The following is a 24,895-nucleotide window of genomic DNA, read 5'->3' as shown; positions in this document are numbered from 1 at the left end:
GGTGCCTGGGCTTGTACACACAGGCTGCTTATACCAAGAAACAGCAGTTGTGGCAGCTGGGTGGGTGGGGGTACTCTGAGCGAATACGTGGAGTGGCAACAGCAGGTTGCATCTGTACCTCGACTTCCAGATATGGAGTGCAAAAATCTGGATGGCTAGCAGATGGCAACAAGGAGTTGGGAATTTTCTGAAACTCTGCTGACATCTACTGGTCACTCTAGTCAGTATGCATTGTCTGCCACACCCATTTGTCATTCTGCTCCCACCCATTGTCCATGCACTGGTTGTATAATAAATCATGACCAGATAAAAAAAAAAAAAAATGAAGGCCCAGCTGGGGCATTTGCAGCCCACAGGCCTCAAGGCTGGTTTGACTATATTTATGGCACTGTTGTCCACAATGAAGCTGCCTATTTAATTAGGTCATTAGGAAAAGTCCTCCTGAAGATATTCTCCCAGCCAGAAGCTCAATTATAGGGTACATGGTGATGGCCCTTCTCTTGTGCACCTCCTAATGGAAAGCTCTCCCTAGGGAGAAGCATTTGGCCCCCACTCTCCTAGTATTTAGGAACATGGCAAGGTGTGTCACTATCACTAAGGTTTCAGTTGTTAACTGAGTTTAATTACGTTGTGTTGTTTTATATTTGTTTTATTGTTATAAGCCAGCATGAATGCTTCTATGAGCAAAAAAGGGTATAAATATAAATACCTGTTCTTTTCACATTTGCTCTCTTTTGTGTTTGTTAAGATTGTTAACCTGCTAGCCGGTACGATGTTGTTTTTGAAATCTCTTGAAAACGTTTAGGCATAATAAAAATCATAATTTTATAATTTCAATGTATATATAAATTAGAGCCGGGGAAGCCCCAAATCCCTTGATGAAGGTATTACTCCCTTCTCCTACTTAGAGGATGCAGAGATTGTGCACAGCACGGCGGCGTTTTGCGAAGGGAGCGCTGCAGGCCTCACCTGTTGAACTCTGTCCTGATTTAAAGGCACAGAAGAAGAAAAGCAAGCCCGACGGTTCCACTTCCAGGGTTACTGGGCGCAGGACGAGAGGGGAAACCCCGAACTACGTTGCAGGGCGAGAGAGGCGGCTTTCGCGTGCTCGCTGCCCCCTCCCATCCCCTGCGGGCTGGCCCGGCGGGGCGGGGCTTCTGGGGGCGAAAGGAGCGGGGGTCCTGGGCTTTGGGACCACGTGGCGGCCGCTGCACCGCCCGGGGAAGAGGAAGATGGCCAAGGCTCCGGGGGCACCCGGGGGGCCGAGAGGGGGCCCGCGCTGTCCTCCCCTGGGGTGAGCGCAAAGGCGAGCGAGGGGGAAGCGGTGTGGTGTGCCCGCGACGGGGTGAAGCCGCGGGCGAGGTTCAGGGCGCGAGTCCAATGGGTCAGCAGGCTAGAATAGGGCACGGGGCAGGGCTCCCGTGGAAGCGTGGGCGCGCGGAGGGGACGGGGCGGGCCGAGGGGAGTTGCGAGGGCACAGGCCCATGCGTTTCCAGGCGGCGGGGAGCACGCAGGGGTGCTAGGAGCGCCGGGGCGATGCGGGAAGTGGACGTTCTCCAGCCCTTGGAGGGCGACTGGGAGCCGTGGGGGACGGGCGAGGAGGGTCTCGGGTCACCCGGAGGTCATCGGGGTCCGGCCCGCAGGGTTGCCGAAGAAAGCGGGTCGGCGCGGCGCACACTGTGGGGCGGGAGTTTCAAAGAGCGGAGAGGGCTGAGCAGTGGGGTGGAGGAAGGGGACGGGTTGCCGGCGGAGAGGGAGGGAGGAAGGGCCTTGCTGGCGGCGGAGGGGCTTGGAGACCCGGGGAGCGAGCGGGCCGCCTCGGGGGAGCCCCTGATGGAGAAGGCCTTTGCACACGGCCCCCTCCGCCCCGCGTGTCGTGGAACCCCATTAAACGCCCGTCGATAAGCACGAACAAACGGCCGTTGCGGGAGGGAGCGGCTGAGGGGCAAAACGGGGCGGGAGAGGCGGCTTGTGGGGGGAGCTGGGGGCGGAGGCGCCGAAGGCACGTGTGTGGGAGGAGGGGAGCAAAGAGGGGAGAAGCCGCGAGGGTTCCGTGGGGGTGAAGGGGGACCCGTGGGGCCTGTCCAGGCGGGGTTCAGGATCGGGCAGCGATAGTGGGGCTGGGGAGCAATGGAGGCCATGGGGAGATGGAGGCTTAGGAGCCTCCCGCGGCGGGCCAGGACGTGGGGAGGAGTGCTGAAAGCGGGGCAGACGGGAATCACTTGAATGAGCGCATGCGGATCCGTCTGGGGTTGGATCCCGCCTTTTCGTGCACGAGCTCAAGGCGGCCTGCAGAGCCGCGCTGCTCCTGGAGAGGCGGTCCCAGATTTGGGGGTTACCTGGATGGGGGTCCAGGAGAAGATTCATGGGGAGCTAAAGAAGGGGGCGGTTGGGGAAGCGGCCCGGTTTGAGAGTGAGAGGCGGCGTTCACACGTACGCATCTGCCTCGTTGCGGGGCTCAGCGGGAGAGAGCGAGCCATATCGTGAAGAGGTGATGGTTGAGCGTAGAAGCGTTGCCTATTTATTTATTTATCAATAAGAAAACCCGAGGCCTCTGCAGGAATCGAATTTTTTTGATGGGGGGCAGGTGTGTATATCACAACCGTTCACGTATATGCGGTTTAAAAAAAATCTCTGAGGAGGACTATATTCTTGCCGAAGCGGAGGGATACCATGTGCGTGCTTTTTTTCAATTTGGCGGGATGGTAGATGGACTTTTTTCCTTGGCTTTTCACCAACGGCTGCCTGCGCTCACTCTACCTCATTCCTTCGTACGGCGGGAGGAATATGAGTGAATGGAACAGCCGCGGAGGGGAGGCGCACGTGCGTGGTAAGGAAAAAGCAAAGGGAATGAATGAGGAAGACAGCAGCGGGAGGGGAGGGAACTCCTGAGAAGAGCTGATGATGCAAGCAAAGAGGCGCAGCGGTCGGGTAAAAGGAACAGCGCCCCCATCCAGCAGGAGAAGTGAGGGGTGGGAGGTGCGATTGACAGCTACTGAAAGGAACAGCCGCTGCGAACGTTCCAGTCCCAGCCGAGGGAGGCACTCTGGAAGAGCTTCGCCCTGGAAGCCAGAGTGGAGGTTGCAGTCGCCACCAGCTGCAACAGAAGCTAGCCAGCAAGTAGCAGCAAACAAACCACCGCAGTCCTGGCTGGGAGGGACCTTGGAGCAAGCAGGCAGGCAGGAGCCAGAGGAGGAGGAGGCTGGCTCGAACCAGATCCAGACCCAGGCATCGTGGAAGCAATGGATCGGAAGAGGTGGGAGTGCTCAGCTCTCCCGCAGGGATGGAAAAGGGAAGAAGTGACCAGGAAATCGGGGCTCTCTGCTGGCAAGAGTGATGTCTATTATTATAGGTGAATGTGCCACGGCGGAGGGGCCTTGGGTAGGGAGGGTTGGTGGCGGGAAGCGGGAAAGATGGAGGGGGTGATGGGAGGGCTACTGCGGCCGCCACCACCTATCTTTATTTTTACATGCTTGCTTGCTGCTACAAGACTGTCATTGCAAACATGCATACAAAGAAGGGAGTCTGCTCAGTCTGCATTTTCTGCATGGAAGAGATGCAGCTGGTCTTTCCTGTCCCCTGTTTGTGGCTACTGTGGAAAGTCTAGTTCTGTTGTGGAGGGGGGGGACTGGTTTCTGTATATGAATGGGAAAGGAATAAATAGTTACTTCCAGTCTTGGCATGTGTGCTATGCTAGAAGTCCTGTCCATTTCAGGGCTGAGAGTGGCATCTTTAGCATTTTTAAAGGGGTTGGTATAAACTACACGTTTCTTGTTCTGTATTTAGCTAAAGAACTGCTTGAAAGGGGGGTTGCCAATGGCTTTCTCTGTGGGTCGGAGCAGTAGAATAAACTACAAATGACAATTCCACCATATCTTAAAGTCCAGTCACTTAGTGTATATTATCAACTGGAGCTGATTTTAGATTACTACTTTTGTATCAGAGTTGAAATGTGGGCTTCAATTTGAGTGATTTCCCCCACTGAATTGTGGGGAGGTAGTGGATTATGTACTTGCTAAAGAATTACAATCCTGTTGCCATTGCAGGATATTCCTGCAGAGTACACCTATTTCAGGGCGGAGGAGCTAAGTTGCTGTCTGCCTTTTGTTGTCTTTGGGGCTGTGAAGATATGTTAGCCCTTTCCAGTGACTTTGCATCTGGGTTTTGAGATATATCAGTGTGGGGTGGCTCTGGAGCAAAATAGTATTTTACAATGAATAGAGCAGTGGTTCTCAAACTGGCCTGCAGAGGCCAGGTGGTCTGCCACAGCCTCTCCACATTCATGAAGCAGAGCCTACCCACCCTACTTCAAATGGTAAATACTTAATTTCAGATTTCATTTTTTGATACAAAATTTAACTTAAGGGGCCTTTTAAAATGGGAGATGTATATATGTCAGAAGACATACACAGATACAACAATAATACCTTACTTGCTGAAAAATGCTTTTAAAGATGAAGACATTGCTTGGATTTTTCTAATATTTATTAAATGGTTCACATTTGCAGAAAGTTTGAGAAAGATTGGCACAGAGAGAATATGAGGTTTTAAAATATAGAAAAATTAAAGGTGCTGAGGGAGCCACAGGGATGGGCAACAGACCAGGTGGAAAAATGTGGGAGTTGATACTCTAAATCGCATTGGAACTTCTTGTGGGTGATAACTGCTGTCAGAAGCTGTGCCCTAACTGCAATAGAGTCTTGAGAGAAGAAACAGGAGAACTGGGTTTCTTTGCAAATGAGGAGCAGCCCCAATTTGTAGGATAAGGAGCCATCCCAGCTGCTCTTTCTTTGCTATACCACTACACTAGGAGTACTGCAGGAAGCTAATCAAGAGATAGAGGGAGCAGAGTAGAGAAAAACCATTCAAGGATGTGTGTTTGCCAAAAAAAAAAAAATGGAGTAGTACTGTTGCTGTTGCCACCTTGGTTTCCTTTAGCTTGGTTACGTAGGCGAGGGCGGGATGCTCTCAAAATGCTACTATGTGGGTGTATGGGGAACAGAAGGGTGGGTTGCTAGAAGTTGTAAGTCTGTCTAATACAAAACAGCTCCCCCCCCAACTGCTGTGTTAAATTATTGGGGGGGGGGCAGAGGAGACATAGTCTGTTGCATAAAGACACTAATGACTATGTTCACATATTTGCCTAACCATGATTTGTTAAATAAGTCTGAGTTTACACATCACACTAAGCAGGAACTAAACAAATTACATTATGTCTGAGTTCTGTCTGTTAACCTTGTCAGTGTGCTGGTGGTGGTATATCATATCAAATTATGCCAGACTGCCAATGCATGAAAAGTCTTCAGCCATCTAACCTCATGGAAGAATGATGTGAGATGGCATCTCCTGTTTGCTCATTCAGGAAGCTCTGTAGGTGGGATTCAGGGCTGCAGGATAGAGAAACACAATACAATTATTACATGTTTATAACCTTATAAAATGTCACAATTTACCATACCCTTCAGATACCAGTTCACAGAAAATGAGAGGAAATGAAGGCAGAATATGTAAATCACAGGTATAATTAAGTGATGTCTGATAACTTTTAGTACTAGTTTTAAAAAAACACACACCTGTAGCAGCCATATTTTGGGTGGTGGTAGAGTGACTGCCTTGGAACTTGTGTTCTTTTAACATCTTTGAGAAATAAAGTCTATCATGATCCGGAGACTTGAGAATTGTCTAGACCAGGTGTGCACAACATGTAAAGGAGAAAGGGCCACATTAATAAATTAAAAATAACACTGAGTTGCAAAGGAATACCTGGCATGCTGATCAGCTGTTTGGTGGCTAACAGAAGGGCATCAGTGCTGGAGCTGGTAGCATTGGTGAGGCATTGGAGACATACAGCAGCTTGTCTCTCAGGATGGCCACAGTGAATTTAACTTTTTAAAAAATGCCAGTGGACCATCAGTTGTCCATACCTGGTCTAGGCTTATCTGTATGTTTTTATGTTTTAATTGTAGGATGATGTGCAGATCAGAGCAAAGCTTTAATACCTGTGCCCTTGTAATCAATTAGCATTGTCTATTATAGACATGATGCTGAAAGATTTGGAGAACTCCAGAGATTTGGAGAATTTTACAACAACTTCAGGAATAAAAGCAACAGGGAGAACACCAAAAATAGCTGACAGAAGACTGAACAATGCCATGAGCATGAATGCTCAGCATTTTTTGAGGTAGAAATAGAAACCAAACTGTACACTCCTACTTAGGGCTAGGATTTAAGGATAAGCATTACTAGAACCATTCAGAATGATTCCTTTCCCTTCCTTCCATATCTGCAGTAAAAGGATGAGGTTAATTGGCCTGATTGAGTAAGTAATAATTATAAGCACTGAGTTGGGGAAATGTATCTGGGGTGCTTCTGAAAGTGTTCAGGATTTGTTGTTAAAGAAGTATTTTACAGTTAGGAAACAGTGAATAGGAAAGAGCTGTGGCATGGGATCACTGAGGAAAGGAGTAATGGACCAAGGGATTTGCATGTTTTAGTCAAGTATGTGGACAGGAGCAAAAAGGAAAAATATGTACATCCTATACAAGAGTTCTGTCTTTCTAATCAAGGAAATCTGGCATCTCAATTCCTTGGAGTTTTCTTATTACTTGGATACTTATTACTTATTACTTGGATCCACTCTAACGTTTGACTTGGATATGAGGAAGAAACAATCTTAGCCTGATAATCTGGATCTGTAAATGTCCAACCATCATAATTCTCCTGAATCTCTCAGTTGTATCATTGCTCATCATACTCTTGTCTAATTAAAATAGGATTGAGACATGGGCAGCGTGTTAGAGTGGCTCTAATCCTTTATGGCAGGCCATACTTCGGTGATGGGAGATCTATACCACTTGGTGTTTGCAGTATTAGATGATTTCATCTTGTCTCCTGTGCTTTTTAAAAATCAACATGAAACCTCTGAAGAGAGCAATTTAGAGGATTGGGCTAAAGTATAATGAGTATGTTATGGAGTTGGCAAACAACTTTGCCTCCCATTTCTGACCATTCATCCCATGAAGATTAGAGTTCTTGAATAGGTGTCTGGAGGCAGTTTCTTAAAAGATGAGGATAAACAAAATTTCAGTGTGGACAGATGGGATACAGTACTGGCGGACAAGGCCGATAACTTTATGGAGTCATCCAAAGTTTGTAGCTTCACACCCTCTGGATTTTGTACTATCTGTGGAAGCACCCAAGTGGCACTATAGCTTAAAAGTGCCTTTCACTGGCTTTGGGTGCCCTAGTTACATCTAAACTCTTCATTTGTTATAAAACATTTATCCTGCTTTTCAACATTAAAGATTCCCAAATGTGATATACAGGTAGTGCTCACTTAACAACCATTCATTTAACAACTGTTTAAAGTTATAATGGCACTAAAAAAAAAGTGACTTACAATCAATGCCCGAAGTTATGACCATGGCAGCACTCCTGTGGTCACATGATCACAATCTGGGTGCTTGGCAGTCAGCTTGCTGTTACGAAGGTTGCAGCATCCCAGGGACATGTGATCGCCATTGTGACCTTCCCAGCTGGCTTCGGGCAAGCAAAATCAGTGGGGAACCACATGATTTGCTTAACAACCATGTGATTCGCTTAATGACCACCACAAAAAAGGCTGTAAAATCGGGTCTGGTCACATGATGATTCACTTAACAAACTGCATCACTTAGCGACCTAAATTCCGGTCCCAATTGTAGTTGAACGAGGACTACCTGTATATGTGCTTGCCTCTGAGGATAATATAGAAGCTTCAAATACTATATAGTACAGCTGCTTGTACGCTTCCTGGTGCTAAATAATAGAGTGCATTCATCCAGTCTTACAGCCTATTTATTTCCTGGCCCTATTTGAAGTGTTGCTACTATGCTCTTGAGCTCTAAATGTGAGCTAAGGTATAGTACTTCCCCCATATAAGCCTTTTTGTGAGATCACCTACAGACATGTATGGATCAACTGGTATGTTCAATTAGGTTGATTAGAAAACAAAATAAGGCTTTTTTTATGAGGGCCCTGCCCAAAAAAATACATGGCCTTCATAACAGGTCCTAAAGATTTTTAATTCAAGCTACTTTGAGTAGGAAATTGGATTGGTTTATTGAAGCTTTTATTTTGAGTATGCTTAAAGTAATTGATAGTGTTATAATGGTTGTCTTCATCCACACTGTTTAAGTTCTTTAAGTACTTGATAGTTTTAGTGTAAGATTTTGATGCTGTGTTTACTTAAATGGATATTGGGAAAGCAAGTAATGAGAAAAATCTGTGTTTGAGACTTGGGGAATTATGGGGAATCAGAGCAAAGAATGCATTAATAATAATGTGACCCAGGCAAGACAGTTTATCATCTTCAGGAAAAGTGGTGATTCAGTGGGGGAGGTGCTTTGCATGCTGGGATCTGATGTTAAAAGAATTGTATAAGTGATGGAGAAGAGTTTCTGCCTGCCTGAGATCTGGGCATTCACTGCCAGGTAGAGTAGACAGTACTAAGCCAATGAATCAGTGGTCTGACTCTAGGCAATCCCACGTATTCATCATTCTGTGTGTTGTACAAATGATCATAATTAAATTGATGTACTCTTGATACCAGTGACTTTCAGGTTGTATTCTCTGATATTCCTCTAATACTTAAGTTTGTTAATGAAAAAATAAGGAATGGCAACTTTATTTCTGAAAAAAAATTGGAACATCCTTGCTATTGTCTGTTGTAAGAGTCAGCCACGTAAAGACTTTGGTGTCCACTAGAATTGAGTATGAATGCAAATAATAAGGCTTGGTAGACATAAATTACGTTGTAAAAACCCTCTGAAGTACTCTGGATACCTAGCAGATGACTCAGCGAGAAAGGATGATCCCTGAAGGGAAAAAGTTTGAAAACTACTGCTGTATGTAATCCATAGTTACACTTTTGCTTTTGTTTTAATTAAACCCCTTATTTTTCCTAGGTTCTATGAAATGTCTCTGTGCTTTCCTGAAGCTAGACAATAGGAGATGGAAATGAGGTTGCATGTAATTGGGACAAAGATACATTTTCCCTTGCAAAACAGAATATAAAAGAACAAAGAGTCCAGGTTGCCTGTGCAGCAGCATCTGGAGGCTGTTCGACCCAGTTTGAATAGGTTGTGATGTATTCATCTTAAGTTCTCCCCTTTTCCTCCCCCCTGCAACCCATGTATGTTCTCAAAAGTCTGTGAATTTCAAGTAACGCTCTAAATAAAGGAGTGAAAGAAAAGCAGACAGCTATTTTTTTTTTGTAAACAGTGTCTGAATGATACCATGGAAAACTTTACAATGCCAGCATACCTTTAAGACAGGCAAGCGTGGAGAATTGGTTCCATCGCTTTGCAGCTGCTGTTTTATCTTTGATTGGACGAATAGAGGACCAGAAATGCTTTCTGCATACAATAAAAAAAAAAGCATAATAACTCACATGGGACATTTTCCTCACAGATGACTTGCAGGCCTTAAATCAGGAGGACACCATACCCACTGCCTAAAATCTTTTCTTAGCGTGCCTGTATCATACTGCTGAAATAGTAGTTTTTGAATCATTTCTGTTTGTAATAAGCATTTGCACAGGTCTCATATTTCTAGAAAAGCATGTATTTTCTTCTTAATTTTAAGTTTTTTACCCCTCCCCTTTACAAAGCTTAACTCCAGCAGTAACTTCACCAGTGATCTTCTGTTTACATTGTATTGTCCACCCTGTCCTCAGCAGTAGGGAAAGTGACTTGCTGCTAACTAGCTTTGTTCCATCTGTAGTTACTGAGCTGAAGGAAGGGTTTCAGTTACTGCTGGAACAAAGCTATTACTGTTTTGCATGGATAGGTGCAGAGCAGCCCAAAATTAATTGCTGCATTTGGTCTATAATTCTAACACATGCTGGCCAGAATTCAAAAGCTGAATTTGTTCTCTCTTCCTTCCACCCACCCCCCAAATTCTGTCCATTTCTCAGTCCAAGTGGGAAGAAATTCCGCAGCAAGCCTCAGCTGGCGCGTTACTTGGGCAACTCCATGGACTTGAGCACATTTGACTTCCGAACAGGGAAGATGCTAATGAGCAAGGTGAACAAAAACCGGCAAAGGATGCGCTATGACTGTTCAAGCCAAACCAAGGTGAGGCTGAACTTTTCTCTTTTTTTAAAACTTGGATACCCTGTTGGCTGTAGGGAAAGAAATATGGCTTATTAACTGTAGTTACTTATTTTGTCATTAATGCTCTTTCTTTAATAACTTGTACTTGAAGCAGATGGTTAAAATAGATTTCACAACCAACGTTGCAAAGCAAGTAAGCAACAATTAAAAATTCTAAAACAACATCTCAGCAAATGGGAGACAAAAACATATCTTAAGATTCTTGATTCTAAGCAAAATGTCTGGTTGAACCAAATGATCTTAAAAGCAAAACTAACTGAACAAAAAGAGTGGACTAGGCGAACTCCATTTTTAGATCTTTTCTGTAGTTTATTATTACTGACCAAGTTACTGTTTTATGACAAAGCATGGAGGGGAAATGTGGGTGGGGGGTCAATGTTACATATTCCCAGGATGGAGGTGCACATTAGCTGTTAAATGTACATATTGGAGATTGAACCTAGAATTGTACACTAAGTAAATGCCATATCTAAGCTAGGGCTTCTCCCTCCTTGTCTAAGAGGGCTAGACTTTGCCCTCAGTCATCAACTAAGCTGCACTGTATATGTTGTTTTTCATAGACATGAATGGGTAGCAGTTGTAGACTTAAGTAACAGCACTTAACTTTGTTGACTTCAGATATTATGAATTAAGGCTCCTATTATTTATTTTTAATGTTTATAGCACACCTTCTATAGACCTCCCTAATGTGACTGATTCTGTTGATACATACAGTGAGGCAAAAAAGTATTTAGTCAGCCACCAATTGTGCAAGTTCTCCCACTTAAAAAGATAAGAGAGGCCTGTAATTTTCATCATAGGTATACCTCAACTATGAGAGACAAAATGGGGGGCGGGGGGGAATCCAGAAAATCACATTGTCTGATTTTTAAAGAATTTATTTGCAAATCATGGTGGAAAATAAGTATTTGGTCACCTACAAACAAGCAAGACGTCTGGCTCTCACAGACCTGTAACTACTTCTCTAAGAGGCTCCTCTGTCCTCCACTCGTTAGCTGTAGTAATGGCACCTGTTTGGCCTTGTTATCAGTATAAAAGACACCTGTCCACAACCTCAGTCACACTCCAAACTCCACTATGGCCAAGACCAAAGAGCTGTTGAAGGACACCAGAAACAAAACTGTAGACCTGCACCAGGCTGGGAAGACTGAATCTGCAATAGGCAAGCAGCTTGGTGTGAAGAAATCAACTGTGGGAGCAATAATTAGAAAATGGAAGACATACAAGATCACTGATAATCTCCCTTGATCTGGGGCTCCACGCAAGATCTCATCCCGTGGGGTCAAAATGATCACAAGAACGGTGAGCAAAAATCCCAGAACCACATGGGGGGACCTAGTGAATGACCTGCAGAGAGCTGTGACCAAAGTAACAAAGGCTACCATCAGTAACACACTACGCCACCAGGGACTCAAATCCTGCAGTGCCAGACGTGTCCCCCTGCTTAAGCCAGTACATGTCCGGGCCTGTCTGAAGTTTGCTAGAGAGCATTTGGATGATCCAGAAGAGGATTGGGAGAATGTCATATGGTCAGATGAAACCAAAGTAGAACGTTTTGGTCTATACTCAACTCGTCGTGTTTGGAGGAGAGAGAATGCTGAGTTGCATCCAAAGAACACCATACCTACTGTGAAGCATGGGGGTGGAAACATCATGCTTTGGGGCTGTTTTTCTGCAAAGGAACCAGGACGACTGATCCATGTAAAGGAAAGAATGAATGGGGCCATGTATCGTGAGATTTTGAGTGAACACCTCCTTCCATCAGCAAGGGCATTGAAGATGAAACGTGGCTGGGTCTTTCAGCATGACAATGATCCCAAACACACCGCCCGGGCAACGAAGGAGTGGCTTCGTAAGAAGCATTTCAAGGTCCTGGAGTGGCCTAGCCAGTCTCCAGATCTCAACCCCATGGAAAACCTTTGGAGGGAGTTGAAAGTCCGCGTTGCCCAGCGACCGCCCCAAAACATCACTGCTCTAGAGGAGATCTGCATGGAGGAATGGGCCAAAATACCAGCAACAGTGTGTGAAAACCTTGTGAAGACTTACAGAAAACGTTCGACCTCTGTCATTGCCACAAAGGATATATAACAAAGTATTGAGATGAACTTTTGATATTGACCAAATACTTATTTTCCACCATGATTTGCAAATAAATTCTTTAAAAATCAGACAATGTGATTTTCTGGATTTTTTCCCCCATTTTGTCTCTCATAGTTGAGGTATACCTATGATGAAAATTACAGGCCTCTCTCATCTTTTTAAGTGGGAGAATTTGCACAATTGGTGGCTGACTAAATATTTTTTTGCCCCACTGTACAAGCAAACTGATATCTCAGCAATTAAAACTATTTTAAAAACCTGCATCAAAAATCATAATCATAATGGCAGTAACAAAAACAGATAAGTGCTTATAATCACCCTAGAACTCACAAGGAAAGTATGGCTGATTGCACCTCCAGTTATAAAATCAAAACTGGAACTTAGAAATCATCTGCTCTACCATTCAGTGTAGGATCCACTAGAGCACCTCAGACTGATAACCACCCTTATGCTCATGGACCTATACTAATTTGTAGTTTTTTTATCACTCTAAAACGCATCAGAATGTTGGTATGGCTTTGCTGTACACACATACTCAAACTCATAAAGTTGCCTTACATGAAGTCAAGCTGTTGATCTAAGGCTTGAACTAAGATGGGGCTAAAGAACATTCCGTGTACTTTAAAAAAAAATGTGTATAGTGTTGGGAGGGGAAGCTGATAATTCATTATCAAAGCATGTGAAGGGAAAACAACTCTTTCCTTATGTTGGATTCCTGACAAGAAAATCCCCTATTGCTTCCGGTGAAGAGAATTCATCGTAGTCAAAAAAGTTTCTTTAATTGAGTGATTTCTCCAGAATCACAGCATACAGAAAGGGTTAATGTTCCCCTTCACATACTTCCCTACTATGATACATGTAACTTTAAAAATCTGATATTTATAAAGACATATTTAACTTTGAGTAGACTTTAAATTCTAGGAGTCTTGAAAATGTTTAGAATCAAACCACTTCAAATGCAAAATTGCCAGTTTGAACCATTTTGAAACTGTTCCAACTCAAAATCAAATGTTTTGCAGTTAGAACAGAGCTGTTTCTAGCTAAAAAATGTTCAGATAGCCCATTCACAGCTGATTCACATTTCATGCAGGGTGTTTCAGATTAGAAACAATTTGATTCAAAACATATTTGCATCACCATAAATTCCATTATGTTATAGACAGAGATCTTAGTTTAATTTCTGAATGAAAACTTTTTTTTTCTTTTATGGCTCCCTTCCCTCCCTTCCCATCCCCTAAAATCTTTAGGGTAAACCTGATCTAAACACCACGCTTCCTGTCAGGCAGACAGCTTCAATTTTTAAACAACCAGTCACTAAGATCACAAATCATCCCAGCAATAAAGTGAAGACTGACCCCCAAAAGGCAGTTGACCAACCCCGACAGGTAAGGGACGTGAGTGGGAGGTGGGAGGTCTACCTTGAAATATTTACCAAAGGATCTCATAGAAAGCTAGACTGAGAGGCAGAGGCCTGACCAAGGCTGAGCAGCAATATGAACTTTGATCTCTACTTTGAAGTCAGTGTGCTCTCTCCATTATACCACACTAAATTATTGTAAGATCATAAAAAGAGTCCTGCTAAATCAGGCCAAAGATCCACCTAATCCAGCATCCTATTCCAGGAGTGGTTAGCCAGATGTTACAAGAATGTCTGCAAGGAGTATAAATTGCCAGCCTACTCCTGCATCCTCTAGCAGCTTTAGACTGTCTCTGAACATGAAGTTAACATTTCTGAATTTCTGAGGTTCCATCTTAGTAGCACTTAGCGAGTTCTAGACTATTTCCAAGGACATCCCATAATCAGTGGGTTACATGAAAAAACCTAGCTCAGGTAGGAAAAAATTGCTCATACTGATTCTCCCTTTTCAGATTAATCTGAACTAAAAGTGCAAAAAGTAGACCTTGGGGCTGCATGCAAGCTGCCAGCATCCATTTTTTAGCTCAGAGCATCTTGTCCCAACCCAAGTGGATGGGACCAAAAATGTTGGCCCCTGTTTTGCATATTTTGGTATCTTGAGTTGAGTTTAAGAGGGGGAAAATCCTTGATGCCCTCTAAAGCTAGATTCTGACTTCACCCAGTTTTCAAGTGAAGCCTTCAACAAAAATTATACAATCATTGTTTAAAAAATTTGGGGAGGTATGTTGCATGCAGGAGATCTCATGTTAAATCCCTGGCATCTTCTGTCCAATAGAGAAGTGCAAAATTCATCAATCTGGGAGTGGGCCATTTTGGTAAACTCCAGAAAATCACATTTCTCTCCCAAGGGAGATGCTTCGGCATATTCTAGAAACAAGTCATCCAAACTGGGAATGATTCAAGGTGTTCTGGACAAAATGGGCCTCGTTTTGGGCCAGACCACCCCGGAACATCTCGAACCACTTCCAGTTCAGAAGAGTTACTTCTGGAAACTGCTGAACTCCCCGCCCCCAGGAATGGCATGGTCTGGAAGGTAACAAAATATTCTGGATGTCTGAAACGTTGAATTCTCAAGTCGACAAATTTTGCATGCCCCTGATTTTAAATCCACGAATTTAAAAATATCTTGGATGGGAAGACTGACCTATCTTCTGGAAAGCCACCATCAGGTTAAAATCCAATGTTCCACAACATGGTGCCCTCCCAGATAACTTGGACTACATCATTTCCAATATTATTCATGCTGACTTGTGCTGATGGGAGTTGTAATCCAAAATATAAATCCTCCAAACTCTACCTCCCTCAGCTTTCAACCAGCAGCCATTCTACTCAGTTACAAAAATGTGAAGAACAGAAAGCTGGGCCATTCCATTTGCTTAAGCTGAAAGTTGTTTGATTTCTCCTCTCTGAGTTGTTTGCTCTCCTGCATTACATTTGGTCACTGTAAGAATTTGTTCCTGAATTTGCTTCCCTGCCCCAACTTTTCTCCCTTCATCCCTTTGTAACATGTCTTTTTACATGATAAACCTGAGGGCTGGGGTTCATTTTTACTCCATTCAGGAATCTTCAAAGTCAGCGGGTTAAAATGCTTTAACACTGAATAATATTAGGAGGGATGCATACTGGGAAAGACTGGAATAAGACTGGAGTGAGATGAAAAAATTGACATACTGCAGGTTTCTTAAAGATATGTAACAGTTTTTCCTGTATTGAGAGAGGAAACACATAGCTTTTCTCTCCCCTTCCCCACTGCCCCTTCCCCCTTTTTTTTACAGAAATTAATTATTTTTCTCTTTTTAGCTCTTCTGGGAAAAGAAACTAAGTGGCTTAAATGCCTTCGATATTGCAGAGGAGCTGGTGAAAACAATGGACCTTCCAAAGGGTTTGCAAGGTATTTTTCACAGGTGTTGGTAGAGAATGGATCTGCTGGTGGCAGTGACCAAGTTCCTCAGATCACGAAGATGATTATTTTATTTGGGAACGTTTTACATCCCACTTCTCCACCATCAAATATTCTTCAGAGCATTTAACCGTTATTTTAAAAGTAATGATGCTTTATTATAAGCATGAATTTTTAAAGCAGAGTTAATGTCAATCAACTGAATGATACAGTCATAAAAACAAATGTTCAGATAGGTTGGGTGAACAGAGAAATCTTTAGTGTGATGCCAAAAATAAATCTTTACTTGCTAGATGCAAAAGTGAATCTTTTCCTAAGCTGGCATGCCATCACAAAGAAGATTAACATTTATGTTCATCTGTATATTAATTTCAGTAATGAAAGCTTTAAACCTCCTTCATTCACAATCCTTGAATTGCGTGGAAGAGCTTCTGGCTAGAAACTCCTTTTTTAGCCAGCCTTTTGAATATGCTGCTGTTTTCCCAAACTCCATTCCAGAAGTGATCCAGTCCTTTCAGATTTCAGTTTCCTTCCTTCCTGCACTTACTAAGGTGCATCACCATAACCATGCAGGTGATTAGCTGCCTGTATGTTTGTTAAAAATACATTTTTAAAAATCTCATTGTTCGGGTAGGATGTGCATAGGATGATACACATTAGCTTGTTTTATGCCCCTCTTTTTCTTATCCTCAGGGAAAAAACAACAAGGGAAGGGAAGCTTGTTGATTCTCAATCTGCTGAAAATGGAGACCACAGGAAAGAGTTAATTCTACCTCTTCTGCCTAGAAGGAAGGGCATAAACTTTTTGGAGGCTAATCCTGTCATCTCAGTGTTAGCTCTGCCTTCTGCAAAATAGGAAAGGCTTAGCTGTGTTTTTAGGCCAAGAGGTTAAAAAGAAGGGAAAAAAAGAAACTTTTAGAAAAGTACAAAAAGCTTTATTGTGGAGTAGGGATTTAAACTCAAATCTCAGCTCACCGTTCTAGCTAGTACCAGGTATTGTTGTCAGGATGTCATGGAGAATACCTGTGTCTTAAACGTGACATTGCTGATCAGTAGGAATTCCCTAATAGTATCAGCAAAAAGACAGAAAGAGGCATTTATTAACTGTTCTGCTGCTGTACCTCTTTAGGTGTGGGACCTGGATGTACCGATGAGACCCTCCTTTCGGCCATTGCCAGTGCCTTACATACCAGCACAATGCCCATCACTGGACAGCTTTCTGCTGCTGTTGAGAAAAACCCTGGGGTCTGGCTAAACACTTCTCAGCCTCTCTGCAAAGCCTTCATGGTGACCGATGAAGACATCAGGTAATAAAACCTGACTCCCAGGGCAGGAGGTAATTTCTCCCCCTGGTGTTTTACATAGTGCCAGAATTTGTTAGACGCTTAACAAAATCTGCTGTTTCTGTCTTCAAAAAATTAAATTGTTGTTGTGAAATGCACATTATCTACCCACAGTGGAGCCAGGGCATTCCTTCTCAGTCCACTTCAGGCAGGGCTACAAACATTTAATATTGCTTCCAGCAGGAGCAGATATCTCTGCACCCAGTTCCTGCCCTCCCTTGCTCTAGAGAGCACACATGCCTACAAGTTCTGCAACTTGACTACAACACTGTCAATTGAGATCTCTTTTCCTCTACTTAGTTTTTCTTTTCATAATTTTGGGAGGGGACTCATGACCAGCAAGCTCACCAACAGCAGTCTGGTGTTTGTGGACGCAGTGAAGGAACTCTAAATGCTGAGGGCAAGTAAGCATGCCAGCCTCTAGCAATTCAGCAACATGCTCTGTACTGCATGCATCAGAAGGGAACTTGATCAGTGCTATGGCAGCCAGGAGCCTTATTTGATTGATTGATTGATTGATTGATTGATTGATTGATTGATTGATTGATTTCTATAGCCACCCATCTCAACAAGTGACTCTGGTTGAAAATGTCAGGCTGGGAGGCTAACTGTATAGGCTTTATAGCCCAGGGAGTCTGAACAAGAAGAAGCAAGATAAATCTGGAAGTGTGCATTGTATGGCGATTTCTGAGCAGGTTCTAGCACTTCTAAATAGCCAGTACATTCTCCTAACAAAAAACATAACCACCAAAACTCCATCTGGAGAGAAGGAAGCAGCAGATTAAGACAGCTAATAAAGGAAGCTTCTGCACTGGCAAAAGAAAAAGTGCTGTTTCTTATGGGACAGCTTGTCTAGGGAATCCACAATATGATGGCAAACTGGCTCAGCCACAAGGACCAAGAGCCAGCAAAAGGAAGCCTCAGTTCTAGGGTACTCTGATAGATCACAAGTTTCATCAGTTGCAAGATGGAATGTTACATCTTTCATTTCCCAAAAAAGAAAACAGGCGTAATAGTTGGCCAATTGGCCAAGAAAGCTGCTGTACGCCTTCCCACCATTTCCACTAATTCTCTGCACCTATGACAAAGTTGGGGAGAGGAGGTTATACCAGTTGCCTCCAACAGGCTCAGAAGATCCTCATTCTCAGATATATTCAACCTGCTAGCATTCTGACCATGAAATCACTCCAGTTCTGCTAAGTGAGGGGGGATTCAACCGCCCAGACCATAGCTATTTACAGCTACGCACCTGAAGATTGAGCAGAACAAACTTAATAGCCTAGAATATGACAACAAAGCCATACAGACCATCCCAGCATCCCAAAGGGCCTCTGTCATCCACATAGATAAATTAATGTGGTGAGCATTTTATAGATGAATCAAAAGGAGAGGAATTTTGCCATTGTCAACCTTCACCCCCAGGTCTTCACTTTTCTACAGGCTGACCTTGACAAAAATATACAATCCAGCACCCTTTGCAAGCAGGTATCATTCTCAGTCCTAATATTGGGGAATGGTGAATCTCTTTTGGCCTAGTAGCTATGACTTCAATTGGGTGACTGTCAGAAATGAATTGAATTTTAGGAGTTGACAAACTGAACCATGTCCAGAAGAAAGCAACCAAGAAGGCTTGGAAAGAAAAAGTTAACAGACATTTGGAAGTATTTGGTACATTTAGCCTGGAGAAGGCTGCAGGAAGACGTAATTGCTCTTGTCCTGTATCTGAAGGCCCATCATCTAGACAATGGCAGAATTATTCAAAGTTGTTTTAGAAGAATGGATTTAAATTGTAAATAGATTTTAGTTGGAAATCAGGAAGAATTACCTACCAATAAGTACTATTCAACAAAGAACAGACTGCTTGACTTTTGTTGGAGGGGTTTAAACAGTCTGGATGGCCATCTCTTTAGGATGCTGTAGTGCTGGATACCTGTCCTGGCAGGGGTTTGGACTAGATCTCCGTGGCCATTTTCAAATTGTACAGTGTTTCTATGAATTTGGTCTTCTACCAGGTGAGGAAGCCATCTTTTCTTCTGCCCTAACCCTAAGATCCAACTAGAGACTGGCATAAGCTAGATGTCAGACGGGCTATCAGGTTCTCTCAAAGAACAGAAGAATTCATAGTCCCTGACAGTCTCCTAGTAGCCTTCTGATAGTCCTACTTGGGATAGAAAGCTTCAGTGACCATGATAACCATGTGGATCAAGGTCTCCATCAGAATAGCCTATTTGATTAATAAATAAATGAATAAGACACAGAACAAACTTGTATAGCAGGAAATTAGAGCGCACTCCACTGGGAGCTCAATTGCATTGGCTGTCTTTGAAACTAAGGCTTCCGCAGGAAGACATCTTTATACAGGTAGTCCTTGACTTACCACCATTCGTTTAGTGACCATTTGAAGTTACAATGGCGCTGGAAAAAGTGACTTACGACTAGTCCTCGCACTTACAATCATTGCAGCATCCCCCACGGTCACGTGATCAGAATTCAAGTGCGTGGCAACTGGCATGTATTTATGATGGTTGCAGCATCCCAGGATTATGTGATCACCATTTCTGACCTTCCCAGGGGGCTTCCAACAAGCAAAGTCAATGGGGGAGCTGGATTTGCTTCTTGACTGTAATTCACTTAACAATTGTGCCAAAAAAGGTGGTAAAATCAGGCATGACTCACTTAGTGACCACGTCACTTAGTGATGGAAGTTCCAATCCCTAATATGGTTGTAAGTTGAGGACTGTCTGTAGTTTCTGCATGGTCCGCCGTGTCTTAATGAAACATCTCTTAATGAAGCATATCTTGCTCTACTTGGATCTTACCAGAAATAGGTGGTCACCTGTGATGGAATGGAATTATGAAGGCCAGGCTCAGGGAGACGAGCATTTTCTTAGCTCGCCGCAGGAGCGTGGGAACTACAAGAGGATGAGACTGGCACCTCCTTGAGGAATTCACACTGTTGTGGCTGGCTGCCTTAGGAGCTGGGGTTTCAGTCTGGGAAGATTGATGTCAGGCCTAGCCCAAGGAACTCCAAGAGACAATGCAAAATCAGTTCAGCTATGTTTATTAGCTACAACCTCTAGCAAGAATCTTCCCAGACTGAAACCCCAGCTCTGAAGTCAGCCAGCCACAACAGTGTGAATTCCTCAGGGAGGTGCCAGTCTCATCCTCTTGTGGTTCCCACGCTCCTGCGGCGAGCTAAGAAAATGCTCGTCTCCCTGAGCCTGGCCTTCATAATTCCATTCCATCACATCACCACGGGCTACAGTGTGCCAGCAGAAATCCTGTTATGTTCTATCATCTTCATTGCACATGAACCAATGTGATTTAGTGGTTAAAGTGTTGGACCAGGAGCAGGGAGACCCAAGTTCTAGTTCCCCGCAGCTATGGAGGCTCACTTTGTGCTTTTGAGCCAGCCATTCTCTCTCATTCCAATCTATCTCATAAGATGGTTGTTGTGGAGAAAATAAAAGAGAAGGAAGCACTCTATTCTACCTGTGAGCTCCTGAATGAAACATGGGATATAAAACCGATTGTGTTACTCTTCGACAATTTCCCTCTTCCCTAATAGCAGGATTTCTACACTTCTATTTGCTGCATGCCACAAAGGTACAGTTACAACGTGCTGGGGGGAAGTATGTATGTATTCGTTTGTTCGTTTGTTTGTTTAATTTCCCCTCCCCAGGAAGCAGGAAGAGCTGGTTCAGCAAGTGAGGAAGAGGCTAGAGGAAGCATTGATGGCTGACATGCTTGCTCACGTGGAAGAGATAGCAAGGGATGGTGAGACCCCTGTAGTAAAGGGTAATGAAGAGGAGGAGGAGGAGGAAGAGGAGGAAGATGGTGATCATGGACAGGAGATGGAGAATGTATAGTCCAGGTAGCACAGTTCAATACTAATACCTTGTCCCCATCTCCCACATGTTTGTAGTGCCATAAGTTCATGTTTTTTCCAACCCTTGAAGAATTCCAGGGTTTCAAAGCTACTTTATTCTGTATTTCTTTATATTTATCATCAAGCTCAGTGTTGTTGATGATAATGATAGCATTTTCAAGGTTTTAAGCAAATACTATTCCAATCATTTGTTCCATTTCCATTTTAACTAGGAGTGAAGGGAATTAAAGTGGGGGTTCGATGGTATTCCTGGTATGTTCTTGGTCCTAAGGCCAAGTCGGCTTGGCCCATTCTTTGAATGGTGTGGGTACATTTTGGAACTCTCCTGAGTGTTGAGCAGCAAGTGCAAATGGATTTTCAGAATAAGAAGAGATGTCTTGAACGTAGAGATTATTTTGCAACCTACCCATCCCCATAGTCACAGGCAGTTGTATTCTTGACCTTGCTGCATGCATACAGCGCCATGGAATAGAGAGAGCTTCCTCACCACTATTCTTTCTCCCACCTCGGCTACCTTTTTGAGCTGTTACCTTACATGCATTATAGCTGATCAAGTGTCTCTTTTCCTTCAGGGTGTTTCTCTCAAGAACTAGCCTGCACTCGATCCACACAGAGGCAAGTGCATCTTCAGAATGTTGTGCACTAACTGTACCTGCGTGTGTGAACATGTTTGGCCTCGGTTCACAAGAAGCTGAAGGGACCAGTCAGACTCTCTGTAGTTTGAAGAAGGACTTACTGAACCCAGTTTTTTTTTTCCTCTGCCCCCCTCATTTTTTTCCTAAAAGTATCACAGGGCAATAGAGGAATCAGAAAGGGTATTCAAGAATTGTGAACATAATCCCTTCATCTTATTCCCAGACTAGCAACTGAAACAGGTTTCCCAAGTCTCTTTCTGATAGTGTCTGCACATGCCCTAAACCAATTATCTCTTGGCTTAACCCGCAGAGATGACATGAAGAACTTCTTTTAAATTTTCTCTGCCTATTTGAAGTCACGTATAACAAAATATATTTGGTGGTATAGCTAATCCATCCCACTTGCAAAATCTTGCTGTGGGATCTTCATTTTCTTATCTGGTTTTTGAATTCGGGTTAATTTGATTTGCTTTTTAAAAAAAAATCCCACCAATAGAAGGTGCCTTCTCATGTGGGGCTGGGAAACAGCCCCTGGAGCTATTATAGATCCAAGCTTTGATCAAAATTCCCTTCTTCTAAATGAATATAACATGACAAAGAACTATAATTCATGCAGAGCTTTATGAGCACAAATCATTGTAGAAAGAATATTGAATGGTGACAATAATTACCAGTCAGAGAAAATGTAACCAAAAGGTGCTGTATGAGGTTTTTACACCTATTGAAAGAAGGGATTTCTTAGTGCTATTGACCTCCTCTTGTTTGTTTTATAATTGATATGGTTACTGGGGGAAGGGTTGCCTTTGTCTCATATAATTAAATGCTTTTCAGAAGTAGTAGTATTAGATTGCTAACATAGTTGAGGAGAAGCGAGCAAACCAAGCCAGTTGTAAATGACACAGAATTTGCCTTAATGTGTTCAGCCTCAGCTGGGAATGGGTTATCATGAATATTAGAGCATAGAAACACAAACAAGACCACCTTTGCCTCTTGCTTGCTTACATATGCATACTGTCTCTGAATAACTGTCATCAGCAAGACATTAAATCTTCAGTAATGGATTTTAAATTTACTTACTTTAAATTTACTAAAATTCATTCAGCAGAGTTTCAGGATTAGATGAGAGTGCTACATCTCTTTTAAAAAAAAAAAAAAACCAGGGCTGATGGAAACCCCGTTCATAAATCCTGGTTAGATTTTATGTATTTTGGAAATGTGGGGTGTATTTAATCCCCAGAGTTAGACATGTGATCTTGGAGCCTGTAACTGGGGCCTAAAACAGCTCTTCTCATTTTGGACTTTATAAAAGAAATGCAGGATTTTGGTCCAGTAGTCTTTATTTAATTATTTTCAGATTTTTGAGTATTTGGTTGAAATCCATCATGTATATCTCTCTTCTGCTCTTGCATGCACATAAGAGTTAGTCCCTGCTTGGTTACTTTTCTTTGTTTATTTGCAGCAATTTCTCAGCATATAATTCCTAGTAAATATCACAAATGATTCCTTTAAGCTTTTTATGTTGCAGAATCATGTTGCAAGCTTAAGTCATGTTGGGATGAAACTGCAACTAACGCGCAAATGTGTTAAAGCCCTGTTGAAAAGGAAACAGTCTGGCTCTCTTCACAGCATCCTCAAGCCAGCTTGATGCATTTCTTTCCTTTTTAGAAGAAACAAATGATTTGATAGTGTGGTGTTCAGTCAATTTTTAGAAAATTCTTTAATCCTTTGTCTTTCAAATACACACTCATCACCACTGTCGCCACCTTACCACTAATATGTACCTTAACTGTAACAGTATCTTAATGTACAGTCTTGTTGGGGAATATTAGTTTTGTAATAAAATGTTTTTCATACATTTAATGCTTGTTGAGAAAATGCAGTGAAATATGGATAGCGTGTCTTCTCAAATAATGTTACTCCCAATTATAGAGCTGGAAAAGAGGTGAGGAAAAAGAATTGTATTATATAGCAGTCATCCAATGAAAGAGAGAGATTCAAAGCAGGTAGAAGAATGCTATAGGGGATCAAGAATGCCTTGCTGAAAGATGGGTAATGATGGTCACTAGATCAGATGATGGATTGCAGGTCTAGTATTTGTGTCTTTATGAGCAAAGGCAGCCCACTGAATAGTTGCATGGAAGCAGCAGGGGATGAAAGTTCTGGTTTTCATTCCCTGCTTTGGAGTATTTTAGAGCCCCTTTTAATGTGAGTAAAAAGACCGTGGAGAGCCAGTTGGGTGTAGTGGCAAAGGCACCAGGCTAGAAACCAGGAGAGCGTGAGTTTTAGTCCTACCTTGGGCACAAAGCCAATTGGGCCACCTTGGGCCAGTCCCTCTTCCAGCCCTAGGAAGTAGAAGGCAAGGGCAAACTGCTTTCAAAAACGTGCCAAGAAAACTGCAGGGACTGGTCCAGACAGTCACCAGGAGTCAATACTCAAAAAAAGCATAACTAATGTGTAAAATTACACAAGTTAACTGGTGGAAATAGCTTCATAGTCCACTGAAGAAACTCTGGAATGGTGGCCAATGGCTTCTATTCAGGCAGGACGGAGACCAGCTGTGATGGATATATAATTCCAGGATCAACAAACCTATTAATGTTATTTGCAGGGCAACCTGAGTTTGGGGAAGCCGTTGTACCATGTTCTGTTCATAGGTTTCTCATAGTCAGATAGCTGGGAAATAATAGGTGGCTGGCCTGATTCAGCATCACTGTTGTGCAAGAAGAGCAGCCATTTATGAGAACTGTTGTGAGCCGCAATGTTGAAGTTGCATCTCTTGTCCAATGAAAAAGTAGGAGAGCAGGGGCGGGAGATAAAACTTCTAAAAGGGATGCTTCCCTATCCTGTAAAAATAGAAATGCAAACTTTGTAGTTGCAGCCCTCTGTATTGCGCACAAAAAGCATGCTTTCCAACTCAAGCATGTCACCAGCCAGTTAGATCAGAGAGACAAAGGGACATGTGGCGTGGGTTTTCCAGTTTGAATTCAGATTACAAATAGCTCCCTATGAAATCACACCAAAAATATTCATTAAAAAAAGGACAAGATGCTTATCCGTAAAGAACATCAAAATTACTTGAAGATTCCTCTGCATTCAGTGGAAGTTAGCATATGCATAAAAATAAGAAAATCCAATGTTTCTCAGCCTTCTCAGGTTCAAAGCATTTCCTTGGCTTATGTAAAAGGAGGGGGGCGCTCTTCATTGCTGGCACATTCTGCCTGTTGAAAGGGCCTAAAGGACCAAATCCTGGTAACATTCATTGGTGGGTCTACATCAACATTCCTTGATGATTGGAGCAGTGCCACCTTGCCTACCAAGTTTTATGGAGCTATTATCACAAAGTGGAAAATCGGAATTGCTTTTCAGTATCAAGTATTTAGGGGAGGGGGATCCATCATATAACAAGCCAATAGCACTTTATCCATCTGAAGTTTTCCTTGGCACAGACCTAAGTGAC

At 43.1% G+C, this 24,895-nt stretch overlaps 1 protein-coding gene across 6 annotated transcripts; it reads left to right on the top strand.

Annotated features, from left to right (window-relative positions):
• Positions 1 to 1,151: 1,151 nt before the first annotated feature.
• On the top strand, positions 1,152 to 23,298 carry MBD3 (methyl-CpG binding domain protein 3). Of its 6 annotated transcripts, none has more exons than XM_007436028.3 (7): positions 1,152 to 1,294; positions 9,956 to 10,115; positions 13,502 to 13,639; positions 15,472 to 15,562; positions 16,701 to 16,878; positions 20,597 to 20,788; positions 21,376 to 23,298. In XM_007436028.3, the coding sequence occupies exons 1-6, from the start codon at positions 1,233 to 1,235 to the stop codon at positions 20,781 to 20,783; spliced, it is 816 nt and encodes a 271-aa protein (XP_007436090.1). In that variant the 5' UTR covers positions 1,152 to 1,232; the 3' UTR covers positions 20,784 to 20,788; positions 21,376 to 23,298. The 6 variants fall into 6 exon arrangements, with proteins under 6 accessions (XP_007436090.1, XP_088005602.1, XP_007436089.1 ...); XM_088149476.1 differs by lacking the exon at positions 1,152 to 1,294 and adding an exon at positions 2,383 to 2,830; XM_007436027.4 differs by lacking the exon at positions 1,152 to 1,294 and adding an exon at positions 2,852 to 3,352.
• The last annotated feature ends 1,597 nt before the right edge of the window (positions 23,299 to 24,895 follow it).

The sequence above is a fragment of the Python bivittatus genome, unplaced genomic scaffold, assembly GCF_059951505.1.
Source record: "Python bivittatus isolate LINGU-HERP-01145 unplaced genomic scaffold, Pbiv_v1 ctg000580_np1212, whole genome shotgun sequence".
Classification (NCBI taxonomy): Eukaryota; Metazoa; Chordata; class Lepidosauria; order Squamata; family Pythonidae; genus Python; species Python bivittatus.
The sequence above is the reverse complement of the archived record's forward strand: the minus strand, read 5'-3'. Positions and strand labels throughout refer to the sequence as shown.

What these genes read in the sequence shown, in the direction of transcription:
- MBD3 (XM_007436027.4), top strand. Translation starts at nt 3,243, where the DNA reads ATGGATCGGAAGAGGTGGGAGTGCTCAGCTCTCCCGCAGGGATGGAAA. An exon ending in ACTGTTCAAGCCAAACCAAG is followed by an intron (nt 10,116 to 13,501) that starts GTGAGGCTGAAC and finishes TAAAATCTTTAG; the next exon opens with GGTAAACCTGATCTAAACAC. An exon ending in CAGTTGACCAACCCCGACAG is followed by an intron (nt 13,640 to 15,471) that starts GTAAGGGACGTG and finishes TTCTCTTTTTAG; the next exon opens with CTCTTCTGGGAAAAGAAACT.